The sequence below is a fragment of the Brachyistius frenatus genome, unplaced genomic scaffold (genome assembly GCF_029030835.1).
Source record: "Brachyistius frenatus isolate BFR_SWC_R1_liver_20210118 unplaced genomic scaffold, ASM2903083v1 Contig_45, whole genome shotgun sequence".
Lineage (NCBI taxonomy): Eukaryota > Metazoa > Chordata > Actinopteri > Embiotocidae > Brachyistius > Brachyistius frenatus.
The window spans coordinates 1358832-1372550 of NW_027210644.1; the positions used below are offsets into that span (position 1 = coordinate 1358832).

At 37.4% G+C, this 13719-nt stretch overlaps 1 protein-coding gene across 1 annotated transcript in view; it reads right to left on the reverse strand.

Moving 5' to 3' along the window:
* Window positions 1-13719, reverse strand: part of LOC138623611 (dihydropyridine-sensitive L-type skeletal muscle calcium channel subunit alpha-1-like) — a 37753-nt gene that overhangs the window by 7774 nt on the left and 16260 nt on the right. The window contains exons 18-37 of the mRNA XM_069703230.1: window positions 13296-13425; window positions 13119-13178; window positions 12275-12381; window positions 12057-12144; window positions 11851-11958; window positions 11685-11737; window positions 10597-10743; window positions 10141-10342; window positions 8923-9081; window positions 8316-8426; window positions 6907-6990; window positions 6414-6461; window positions 5389-5415; window positions 5171-5296; window positions 5022-5087; window positions 4453-4544; window positions 3187-3346; window positions 2122-2249; window positions 1663-1759; window positions 562-664 (exon numbers count right to left, since the gene is read on the reverse strand). Coding sequence (XP_069559331.1) covers window positions 562-664; window positions 1663-1759; window positions 2122-2249; window positions 3187-3346; window positions 4453-4544; window positions 5022-5087; window positions 5171-5296; window positions 5389-5415; window positions 6414-6461; window positions 6907-6990; window positions 8316-8426; window positions 8923-9081; window positions 10141-10342; window positions 10597-10743; window positions 11685-11737; window positions 11851-11958; window positions 12057-12144; window positions 12275-12381; window positions 13119-13178; window positions 13296-13425 — 2096 coding nt within the window. The remainder of the gene's footprint in view (window positions 1-561; window positions 665-1662; window positions 1760-2121; window positions 2250-3186; window positions 3347-4452; window positions 4545-5021; window positions 5088-5170; window positions 5297-5388; window positions 5416-6413; window positions 6462-6906; window positions 6991-8315; window positions 8427-8922; window positions 9082-10140; window positions 10343-10596; window positions 10744-11684; window positions 11738-11850; window positions 11959-12056; window positions 12145-12274; window positions 12382-13118; window positions 13179-13295; window positions 13426-13719) is intronic.

Sequence of the window (13719 nt, forward strand, 5' to 3'; positions counted from 1 at the left end):
AGTTCTTCAAATTGAAGGAGGAGTAGTGTGCATTTTATTTGTGAATGGGATCTTGGGAACAAGGCAGTCATGCTGAGGATGAATCCAGCATCACCATAGTTCCTACATTTTTATTTTTGGCAAAAGTTCAAATATTGTTTCTTCTAAAGAATCCCAATATTTTTGCTGAATATCAGATTGTGTCAGTTACAAATATTGTTCTTATTTAGAGAAAGATGACAAAAGCAAATTTCAAGCTCACTTACTCAATGAAAATTGTCTTGTGATTCTATTTACATTTTACACACCGTCATAACTTGTTTGGAAATGGGGTTGTAAATTCAGTATTGTCTCTGATAACAGCTGACGGCTGCAGCTGGAAACACTGCTTTCAGAGCAGCAAGACAAAATTAAAGCTGCTAGACTCTGAACTATCTCATACATAAGCTGAAAATCACTATAATGCTTCTTGAAGCAGGAGATGAAGATTCATGCATTAACTCTCTGCAGATCTATCACTACCGGAGACCTCTTTCAAAATATCACAAGAAAGACAAAATGTATGTATAGTTAAACCCAAACCTTCTGTCTTTATTTTCAGTGCAGTTCTAACAAGGGCAAACAGTGTAGCATTGAAAGTGACTGTTCCATCACTGTTGAGAGGCATATTCATGGAGACCAACCTCTGTAGAAACAAACACAAAACACAAAGATATGTTGTTACTGAAATGTTTGCAACTGAAGAGACAAACTCATTGTAAAAAAAAACAACAACAATCACATTAAAAAACGGTATGATCGGTCAGGTCCCTGTGATGGTCAATCACTTTCGACAGTTTCTTTCTGATTTCTTCACAAAATTCCACCCACTTCACTGCCTGCTCAGAAAAGACAGCACGTGTATGGGATGTGCCAAAGCAGCAGGTTTTCAAAAGAGTAAAAACTATGCTAATCTAAGCAACTGTCTTGTTGCGTTGTTTGCATCGATACCAGCAGCTTTAGAGTGGGAGTTGCGGTCCTTTAGACACTTGCTTTTTGTTCCATGTCAATCATTAATGCGAAGCACTGTTACAAACAGAAAACGAACACCTTGATGCTGTTTGGGGTGAGAGATTTGCATTTTATTCTAGTGCACTGAGAGCTGACACTTTTTAACACATTAGTGACAACACTAACCCAAATACTGAGGCTATTCTCCAGTAACACAGCCAGGGTTGGACAGCATCGGGACAAACACTCTGACCCACACTGCAGGCTCATGAGCTTCGTACAGAAAGGCTGGCCATGCCATGTGACACATATAAAGGTAGACGTTACTATGTGATACTCGCTTTAAGAGGCAAATGGATTACTCCTATATGGGAACAGGATTGTTCTTCTGAGCTCTTAATAGAAAGAAAATTCACTAAAGGCTACTTGGGAGACATCAAAGGTTTAACCAAGTGCTGCGAATGGTATAAACTGCAGCATCTCACCTCCTGGGTTATTTTAAAGATTAGTTCATCTGACTATTATTTTCTCAGTAAACTCTGATGGTAGATTATCTATTGATCCAGATAGTAAACCCACTTTAGTAATGCATTCCCTTTCTTTAAATTTAGCATAATTGCTCCCACTTAAGATTATGAGAACCTGCCTCCATCCTGTAACCGAAGAGAAAAAATACTTCTAAATCTTTCTCACCTTGCAGGCAATACGATGAGGGCAGAACTTGCCAAAACCCAACGGAGGAGGTATTCGCCGAAGCAGTGTCACTACATCAAGGTGCTTGATACGCCCCCTATAAAACAGGACAAAAAGCAAAATATTCCATATAAACAAAATGGAGAGGATATATAGATATACAGTATTTTTCAGGAAGACCCCAAAGAGAAAATCGTCCCCTGAAACATCTTCCACCTCCTCCCTTCTCAGAAGTCTTTGTACTGTGTTACATAACTTCCTTTGACTCAACTCATCACAGTGCACAAGGTGTAAGGTACCTTGCGTGTATGTTTTAGGTGTCAAAAACTGTATAATTTGAGGCCCTCAGAATGAGAACAGGCTCCATAAGCCTGCTGTGCAGGTTTCCATAGAGGTTCATACTGGATCTACAGTAATGCTTCCAGCCTCAGGTTTTTAAAGTTAAACACAAACACTTACGTGGCCTCAGGATCATATTCTGCCCAGATTTTCTTGAACTCATCCAAGTGCTGCGGGCCAAGAATGGACCAATCACGTGTCAAGTAGTCAAAGTTGTCCATGATGACAGCCACAAATAGATTTATGATCTGTGGGAAAAAAATGAGGCAATATATGTGTTTATTTCATTTTTTCACGAGAATGATTGTGGTACTGCACCCAAGTGGTTGGAGAGATCAGGGCATAAATGGCATAAATGTAGAAATAGTTCCGTATTTATTAGATTACATTTTTTTTTTTTTTTACAAACATGGCTATCTCACACCAGAATGCCAGTCTGCCTGGAGAAAAGAAAAAAAGGCTTTGGAAATTTGGAATGATACATAGTAGTAGATGGTCTGAAATGTTGGGAAACCTCTGCTTTAGAGAGTCTGCATGTTATTAATCATTTTAGCATAACTTTAAGAAATGGCTAATACAGAACAAACAATGTTAAAACGTGCCTTTTTTTATCTACTTTCAACATGACAGTACATGAGTAAGGTACTATATATGTATGTTTTTTTTCTGTATTGTACATGCTTCTTTCAAAACATAGTATGTTTTTTTTTACAACTGTACAGATTTATATGATGTTTTTATTGATTTTTTTGTATGATGATTTTTTTTTATTATCTATGTCTAATATCAAGGCAAAGTGACTGGCCATAAAAGTACCCTTTCGGCTAACTGGGATACATTTACATTAATTTGAAAGTCAATTGCTGTACTTTGTCCTTTTTTCAAAAATAAAAAAATGAATAAACAGTTTTTGAACCATGACAAGAGTGTTCATTGCTATGTCAGTTCTTTGCCTTTCTCCAAACAAAATGGTACCTTTCCACTTCAGAGCTTTTGGAGAGACATTTTGGTTGCACATTTTTGGTCATTTGAGTCTTTGTATTGAATCAGTGTCAGGCAAAAATGAAAGCTGAAGCTGAACTTTAAGCAGCTGATGCAGACACCTGTATTTTTGAACATGTGAAGGCCGTGTTGAAGTGCGTGAAGCTGATCTTTAATATGTGTTAATCGTGTGCATTGTTTTACCAGAAATGCACAGAGCATGTAGAAACTCATAAAGTAGATGATGGCAAAGTTGGCTCCACAGGTGTACTCTTCCCCGGGAAGGTAGTCCGACTTGGGATCGCACCTCTTTCCATACATACACGCTAACATCACTTCATGCCACGCTTCCCCTGTAGCACATCTACACAATAGAGACATCAACATGTTTACAATCATAGCTGTAGCCAGAGACAGTGAAAAAGCAATTTGTATTTTGTGTATTATACTGTAAGCATCTTTCCTCTACAAAGGCAGTTGGTAATTTTTTTCCTTAGAGTATTGATTGTAAAATATAATCTCTGTACTAATTAAATTAGCAAATCAGTATGAAAGCACATAAACATACATACAGAAATGTTTTTACATGTACTGAAATCATTATCCATGTTATTTTTTTGTGGACATTTTTTTAAATACTTTATGTCTACAAGTAATTATTTTTTCTCGTCAGAATTTACTATCATCTTTGTCCAAAAAGACAAATGTTTAATTGCAATAATTATTTTTTTAACCCTCAGAACCTGATGACTCAAATTGCATTAAAATTCACTCCTCTTCTTCTCAGTTCAATGGCGCAGCGAGTATTTATCACAGAGATGCATATCCTCTTACTTTAAGGAAAACTAATCTAAGTAGATTACTGAAAGTGCACTTTTTCCTCTGTTTCGGCACAGATAATTTTGGCAATATTTGTTATCAGTCAATAAATGTAATTGTGTGTGTGTGTGTGTGTGTGTGGAGTCAATGATTCGCCATGTCATCATGTACGCTGAATGAATAAAGCGACAGTTCTTTATGAATCCCTAAACAGGTTTCCAATTATGCACTACTTAATTCATGGTTGGGGCCAACCCGTTGCAATCGACTTAATGTGTTGCCAAACACACTCTGACCTCAATGTGGGTTTCAATTAATATAATACTAGCACCCAAAACTAAATCAAAATACTGGAGAGTTATTTAATGTCCTCTGAAGTAAAAAAACAAAAAAAACAAACATAAAATGTATCAAATTCAGCAGCACACCACTCTTCTTTGCTCAGATCCACCACTCTCATTTTCTAGGTATCATATTAGGTCAGACCTGCTCTCTTGAATGACAATGGGCAATCAATCATAAGCGTTAAATACCAAGACATTTCCCTGCTCACACCAGACTCTCATCCAGTGGAGTAGTATCTGCTGCATATATATGCATATATGTATATTTTGTTGCCTTAACATAAACAGAAAAAGAGAGGCCACCAACCTGAATAAGAGCAGCACAGCCTGTGGAAATGTCTGGAAGTTGTTGTTTCTGTTGATGTATGACCCATCAATCAATGCAATTTTACCAAATATCTGGGGAAAAAAAAGAATGTTACATTAGGGAAAACACCATGGCAAGTAGCCTGTGTCAAACCAGGTGGTTTGAATAAGTATACTTGGCAGATCATAACAAAGTGACATGTTGTTGTTGTTGTTGTTGGTGTGGTGTGTCTGTGTGTGTGTGGAGTCAATGAATCCTCTTACCATCACTTGTCATCATTTCATTATTTTCTTTTTGTTAATAACGGTTATAATATATTATCAGTTTACCACTGGGATTGGTATGTTTTGTGTAACAAGAGTACCCTCTACTGGGCCCCTTCAAAATGGCAATTTGGCTATGAGAGACACTAATAAGCATGTTTTTGTCATTGGAATATGTTGTTATGAACCTGCAGTGTCAAATAAACGGCTGGTTGGAACCAAAAAGTGACAACTGTACTGGATTCATACCACAACACAAGAAAAAGAGTACAAAACTGTTACATACATGCACGTGTGTGTGTTTACCTGCATCCCCACCACAGCATATATAAAGAACAGCATGAGAATGAGCAGGGCCACATAGGGAAGAGCCTGCAATACAGTGACCAGACACAATCAGAGAGACATTGTCACTCAGGGCAACAAGCTGAAATATGTTGACTGATTATACTGACTTGAAGGGATTTGATGAAGGTCCACAAGAGATTCCGTATCCCTTCAGAGCGATTCAAAAGTTTCACCAGACGCATGACACGAAAGAGTCGGAAGAATGTGATTGATACACTCATGTTCTCAGATGACTTTTTTAAAGAAAGAGGACAAATGGAAGATTACACAGTGCCAACAGCCACATTTACTAAACTCAAATTAAAGAAAAGTTAAAGCAACTCACTGCAATTGCCTGCATGGGATCCACTTCCTGCAGAAAGAAATACTTTGTTCAACTGCTCTGACAAATTGCTTTAATAACCATACATTTAGGTCCATATGTCCATAAAGCTTTAAACTATTTTCATGCTCATGGAGCAAACTTAGTTGGTGTCAGCACAACTACACCTGATCATTTCAGTCATTTTATAATAACCAACCATCATAATCAGCAAGCCAGCATTCACCGCTGATATAAAGAGTATTTTTAAAGGAAAAAAATTAACGCCTCATAGCAGTCGGGCAAGTAGGTTCTCAGGTTTTCTAAGAATTACATAACAATTTTAAAAGCTAAGGTGTCATCCTTTGAAATACAGCATGCAGTATTTTGGATGCCTTAAAATCCTTCTCAGCATCCTGGGAAATAAGTGGCAAAATCCAAGGATCAATCTGTTCGAACCTTTTTTTTAAATTTTCAGATCAAATATATCATTATGCTAAATTAATTTCAGAAAAGTAATATTTTTGTTATCGTCTGAATCCCTCTCTTTTCCACATAGGCTTCCACAAAATATGAGGTCATGAATCTTTTTATGAGTTTTTTAATTTCAATAAATTTGCAAAGCATGTTTTTACTTTGTAAAATTTTAACAGCTTGATGTAGTCTTAGCTGACCATAGGATTTGTAAAAAAAATATGTTTAGCAGATCATGTACAGTAAGTCTCATTTCTTCGGCTACATAATTACCATTTGTTTCTTGTTAATATTATATATTATTATAGAATAGCATGGACTAAACTGTCAGTGTTTGATTGTGTAATATTAATTTGCAAATTTATGTTTGCCTGTGTCAAGTCTAGTTGAAACCATTACACACCCCATAAACTCAAAACAAATGGGAACATTTGTTTCCTGATTTTATTCGCCTTACAATGTATGTAGTAAAGGGAGCCGTGGCTTTTAAACGACCTTTTTAGTCTCAGCTTTGTTGATAATTAATTCATTCAAAATGTGAATGTCATGCAAAACCGAAAGAAAAAAATAGTTACGGAGCAACCATGGAGACAGTAAAGTCCTCCAGAGGAAGCCAGTGCTGCCTGTGGAAGATAAACACAAATTCAAGTGACATCAGAGAGAAAAGACAAGATATTTTCAATTCAATATGGGTTTACATGATATGCAGATCATCGCATTCTGTTTTTAATTACATTGTCACAACTTTTTTGGAAAGAAAGAAAGAAAGAAAGAAAGAAAGAAAGAAAGAAAGAAAGAAAGAAAGAAAGAAAGAAAGAAAGAAAGAAAGATTAAATCTATAGAACAAAATGTGAATCCAGCCATTTATTACATTATGTACTTACAGATTATTGGATTAGACTGTGTTAAATTACCAGTCAATTAATATAAGGTCAATGTAATCACTGAACATGTATGATAATACTTTGTGCTTTGTATTTTTAGTCTGTGTGTTGAAATCTCTCTGTGTGTGCACCCTCGTATATCTGTTTAAGCGAGAGAGATAAAAAAGCAAATTGTGATACTCACATCAATTTCACTCAGCATCACGTCCACAACACTTCCAATGACAATGACAAAGTCAAACACGTTCCAGGGGTCTCCAAAATAACCCTTTGAGAGAACAAGATAAGTGTTGATGAGTGTATTTGGCTATTACTGGCTGTAATACTTTTATTCATGCATATGCTTTCATTTGTATGCCTCTTTTCTCTTCTCCACAGCCAGACAAAGCAGTGGCTGTGATTGTCTACTAATGAACTCTGCTAATGAGTCCTGGCAAGCCAGGTGGGCCCTCTGAAGTTATCTGCCATCAAAGAACTTTAAACTATTAAAACTTTTAAATTAGATTAATGCTTTTACCTGTCCTAATGGCTGAATGTGATAAATGTGCTGGTGTGCATCCAAAGTAAAAGTAAAAGAAGTCCAAATGAAGTTAGAAGTCACTGGTGTCAAAGTCTGTGTTGAAATGCTAATTGTTTTGTGATTTAATGAAATTGAGTTTACAAAATCATAAAACTAGTTCCTTTATCTTCTCTTCTTGGAGGTGTGTTTTGTTTTGTCCTGATCTAACCAAATATATTCGAATGTTCAAATATGTTATTTTATTACATTTCCAATCCCCATCAAGGACTCTTCTAAATATACAGGCATTATCCAACAATTTATTGTCATATCAATACCAAAACTAGAGGTGTTCAGAACAGCAACAACCTCATTTTCAAAACTGGTTTTCAAAGAGAGTGTCTATTGTAATTCACTGCCGTTACTGACCAAGTGAGTCACTTTTCTCAGTAAAGTTTCTCACTGGCAACTGAGGACACTGCTGTTAGCTCAGCTGTGCCTCAGTTTGTTATTTCCTTCTTAAAAGCCTTTTTAAAGACACAGAAACAGTCAAAATCTTAATGTCAGTCGTAAATAAGGCTGCTGTGCCACTAACCTTATGTACAGTTTGTTTATAGGCTATTTCGGTGCAGAACTAAACATTGCAGCTTGGACTAGCAAGTGTCTAAAAATACGAGGAGGAGATCGGTGAACAACGTGAAAAGTTGATTCACTGTTGGAGGCACTTTCATGCCACTGCTTTGCTTAAGATGAAAGGTGAAGACACTACAGTCTGTGACTATGAATAATAAAACTCCATTGATTATTTCCACCTCCAGCTTAAACAAACATGTGTTTACCGCAATGTAAAAGTCACCAACGTTGACAAAACTGTAACCAACTAAACAAGCCACAAATAACACACCCTCATCAGCACCTATTATAATACCGAATGGCTACAGTTGAGTTGCACATTCCTCTATGACTCAAGGACAGGCTTACATCACATATGTCCTTTCCTTCTCAAGCTTCTCAACCAGTGGAATATTACAAGGGACCCACTGTGACTGAGGCAAGAGATAACACGTGTCATGTTAGGTTGAAGTTTGACTAACCTTGGCTTTGAAGGCCATGAGTTTAAGGATCATCTCGACAGTGAAGAGCACAGTGAAGATCACATTAAGCATGTCAGACAGGTGAGTAACATGGTCTGACTGGTTGCAGTGCTGTGGGTAAAACAGTTAAAGATTAACATCTGCACAAATACAAATAAGACAGTGATTGTACTTGTATATTAGCTGTTATAAACAAGTAGATGATATGAGCCATCTGGCAAAATGCCAAAACGCATCCAGACCAGTGTCACAAGACTGATTTTTTCCGACTGTCTATTATATCCTCTACACTTCGGGAGGTCAAGTAACAGCCTCTTTACTGTATTGTACTACCGAGAATCAAGGGCTGAAGAAATGCACCAGTTTTGGCAAGAACTTCTTTAGTTTTCTAAATACAATAATCCATTCCATCACAATTGATGTTATGGCAGCATCAAAGTTTTTGCATACATTATCTGAGCTTAAAAGAGACAGTGGTATCAGACGAGACCAGGAAGGATAGGATCAACCCTATGTTTCCTTCACCACAACGTTTGTTCTCCACCATAAGACAGACAGATAGTTCTGTAGATACGTGTGTGATGTGTGTGATATGTTGTATACATACCTGCATTCCTAGACACATGGTGTTGAGCATAATAAGCAGGAACATTAGGTACTCGAAGTAGCAGGAGGTGACGATGTACCACACCTGATACTGGTAGGGGTTCTTGGGAATGTAACATCGTAGAGGTCGGGCCTTAAGAGCATACTGCACACACTGGCGCTGGAGGGGTTAAAAAGGAGTGGAAAGATGCAGGGCTTAAAAAAAGTGATGTGGGAACAACAAAAGACAGCTGAGAGTAAAACAATGGATATGTTTATGGATTGATTTTTGATCTATCTATGTAATGTTAATATATATTTATCGCTATTAAGCATGTCTTTGTTGTGTGGGTATGTGTCTGTGTTAGTCTGTGTGGATGAGTGTCGGTGGGCTAAGAGGGCCATTTGTACCTGGATGTTGCATTGCTTCCTTTCACCTGCATATGGTAATAAGCAAGTAGCTAAATCTGGTACAAAGCATCTTTCTTCTTTACAAAATTAATGTATGTTGTACATGGTCACTGTTGTAAATAAATACAAAAAAAACTAAACGAATATTGACTTATGTGGCAAGACAGAGGCGGAAACCACCACTTGGTCTACTTAACATAATTTGCTCATTACTCTTTAAGATATCTAGGTGTCTGTAATTATGTATAGCTGAGTAGAACATAACATGGGAATGTTAATTGGTCTGCACTTTTATAGATCCTTTACTTTCGAAGCCTCTAAAGCGCTTTACAATGTTAATCTTCCATTCACATACATTTGCAAGAGCAACTTCACTGTCTTGCCCTAGGAAGGGGGGAACTGGGGATTGAACCGTCAACCTTATGTCTCTCGGGGAAAAAAAGGCTTTGCAAGTGTATCTTGACCAAGTGTACCCTAACCAAGGGTTATTGTTGCCCTTGCAGCAACAAGCATTGTCATCACAACTCAAGCAAAAAGTACACTGTAGACAGTTTTATTCTTTCTGGCATCACCTCTTCTCTCAAGTTGCATTGTTGCATGTTCAGTGTGTGTTTGTGTGTGTGTGTGTGTGTGTGTGTGTGTGTGTGTGTGTGTGTGTGTGTGTGTGTGTGTGTGTGTGTGTGTGTGTGTGTGTGTGTGTGTGTGTGTGTGTGTGTGTGTGTGTGTGTGTGTGTGTGTGTGTGTGTGTGTGTGTGTGTAAGTGAAAGAACTCAGTCTTGACCTTATGCAAAAGCAGCATTCATTTAGTTTCCAGTTATTTTTAACATACCTGGTTTTTGTCCAGCTCACAATTCTTATATTCTTGTTCTCCTTGCTCCTGGAAGGTGACAATGACGAAGCCCACGAATATATTCATCATGAAGAAGGCGATGAGTATAAGGTAGAAGATAAAAAATATTGAGATGGCCACTCGGTTGTTGTACACTGGGCCTGTATCCTCCAAGTTTGAATCAATGGCTTTATACAGGAGCCTCGGTAAAAAGAAAAAAAAAATAAGCATTGACAAAAGGTACTTTATTTAATGTACAACACACACACAAATGAAACAAGTCACACACAACTCACAGACATGCCACATATATTAACATTAAAAAAAAATGACTATACACAAATCAGTACATATAAAAAGGGTATGCTGCTTACTGCAGATTACTAAATTTTAAGCTTCACTGTTGGAATAAATTGAAACCATCAAAGAATTGGCACAGAACAAATCATAACTCACTTTGGCCATCCTTCAAATGTAGAAATGGTGAACAGAGCCAGCATGCCATTGAGTATGTTGTCAAAGTTTAGTTCGGAGTTGATCCATTCCCTGTTATGGACTTCCATTTCATGAAGTGCTCCTTCCTGGTACTTTATAAACCATCCTCTGAGCCACAAAGTGGGAAGGAAGGACAGGTGAGATGGAGTTACAGTCAAGTCCAAATAAAGATCAGGGGCCTAAGGTTAGCTACAAATGATTGTCTGGTAAAGGCAGTGGTTTATGGATGCGTGGAGTTTACTCAGTTGAAGAGAATTTGCTCATTTATCCTCAAATGACCTAAATATGAGTCTTCAGTCACATGAAAAGAAGTTGTCATATGTAGAGGGTAATGGTAAACCCTGTCACTGTTCAAAGATGGGGTTTCTTCCATTCTGCTCATCATGCCTGTTCCCTGCCTCCAGCCTTAGAACGGGAAACTGAATTAGGGCCACCACCAGGAACATTCTCATCTCTTTAATGCATTACAGATCAGAAGAGGAGAGAAAAGGCTCCAGAATGAACCGCAGGTGTGTCCAAAGCATAGTATCCCATCATAGGCTTGCATATCTCTCCTCTGAATTTTAATGGCCATTTAGTACTCAATGTCGGGCTATAAAAAAAACTCGAACTTTCTACCTTCTTCCTCTTAAAAGAGTTTTTCCTTCCCACTGTTGAAAATGTTCTTCTTGTTAAAAGGGACTTTTTCATTCCAGCTGTGGCACATGGTAAATGTTGGGTTCCAGTGTTAAGTGCTGCAAGATGTGATTATGTTACATAAATTAAAAGGTGAAATTCTCATCCTCCACTTCACCACCTCCAGCATCTAGGCTCCTGGTGGTCCTTTCCTGTTTCCTGCATCCATTATGGGACATTTCTCATTGTCGGTGTCATATCACCAACATGTATTACTCAAACAGTCATTTGTTCAATAAATTGTTTTTCACTAATGATGCTCTGTCCTTATTGAAATTGTTTTGAATAATGGCTTGAAATAATACAGAAAAGGCATAAGCTACAGGACAAACTAAGTTAAATGAACAAAAAATAAACAGAAAAAAAGTCCTTACTTGCACATTTCTTCAGTCATTTTGTCTGGATCTGTGCAGGTGTAGAACTTGCCCTAAGAAAAATAAATAAATAAGTTTATTGTATGGGGAAGTAAACTGATAGAGGTTGCCATTGCCAAATACACATTAAGCAACAGTATGGCATCTGGTTTGTTTATTTTCTCACTTTGAAAAGTTGGACTCCAATGCAGGCAAACATGAAGTCCAGCAGCATTGTGACAAGCACAATATTCCCAATGGTCTTGACAGCAACAAACACACACTGAACCACATGCTAAAACGAGATAAATATTACACGTTATGTCGATGATGAATCAGGTCATTTTGAGGACATCTTTAAAAGAGGAGGTGCATTTACTGTAAATCTCATACCTTGAGGCCTTTGGCTCTGTTAATGGCCCTCAGGGGCCGGAGTACCCTTAATACCCTGAGAATCTTGACCACTGAGATGGCACTGGATCTGCAAGAAACAAACACAAGCACACCCGCTTCTTTCAAATGGTGTGATGGCATGCGGGATTAAAGCTGTTTCCCTAAGAGGGGAAGTCGGTCGATGAGAAGTGATAAAGTTAATTTCTAGACTCACTTACTCCATGCCCATAGACAGGAGAGATACACTGACCACCAAAAGATCCAAGATGTTGAAAGAGTTCCTACAGAAGGACCCTTTGTGAAGAATCGCACCATATGTTGTCATCTGAAAAATAATACTTGTTATCATTTATGAAAACAACAACCGTATTTAAGAGTGAGTCCCTGCTGTTTATGTAACATAAAGCTTATGAACAAACAAATGAAACAGAATTAAAACATTTTTTTTTATTTTTTTTTTTTTATCTCAACTGCTTTGGTGATTAAATTGAAAAAAAAAAAACAAAAACAACAACTAAGAAACTAAGAAAAGAAAAAGGGACAAACTGGCTTGTATGGGGAAGTAAACTGATAGAGTTTTAGCTTAAAAGGAAAGAACTATCGTTAATGGCCGAACCCTTCAGTGTCTGTAAGTTACTGTCGTGCGTTTGGGTCCTCTCCAAACATTTGTAACACCCAGTGACCCCTCCTCCACAGCCAAGAAAGTAGGATATCTAAGATCCCCTTCTGACATGTTTTCAAAGATAAAAAAAAAATCCCTTTGAGACTGTCAACCAATTTTTCATTGAAGCAAAACACATTTACATCCTCATATATTCTGTATTTTTGAACAATAATGTGGAAAACCAGCATTAAACAGAAAAAACTGAATTGGAGAAACCTTCCTGTCCGACCACCTCAACTGTGGTTGGAAAGGAAGGTTTCTCCAAATCATTATCAATATTAATAAGCATGCTGTTAATCAGTTCTAAGGATTTAGGCCTTAGGCTATTATTGCTATTATATATATATATATATATATATATATATGTATATATTATATATTATAATGTCTGTTCTTACCTTGAGCACAATTTCTGCTGTGAACACTGAAGTGAAGACTATGTCAGCGTAGGCCAGCACCTAGAACAATATATGAAAAAAAAAATGTAGAAAATGTAAGTTAACACTGTAACTTTTCAATCACAATGTAACTTATAAACTTAAATTACCATGTGGCAGCCATGCACTTGTTTTCACCTGGTTCCGAAAAGACATGGGATCAATGGGATCCTCAGCAGCTAAAGAAACTGATGACAGCAGGATGAAGAGGAGGATGATGTTGGTGAAAGTAGTTGCATTGATAATGCGATGGCAGAGCTTCCGGAACCTGAAATTGTCAAAAGACACGTCATCACTTAAAAATGACAATGATAAAAGAATAGGAAATGCCCTCAGAAGACTGGCATGATTTTGAAAAAGTTGATTGGGAACATTAGCATCGTAAATTATCGTAAATGTAGATTAAAATGCGCCCTGTCTGCCAACCACTTCAAAGGCCTTCAAACACTCCAAACCCTGGATAACCTCCCAAACTAGATACAATTTAAGGGGGGAAAAAAAACAAAAAAAGATGGCAAAGGCTGTGCTTCCCTAAAAAAAACAATAACCACCCAAATAAAAT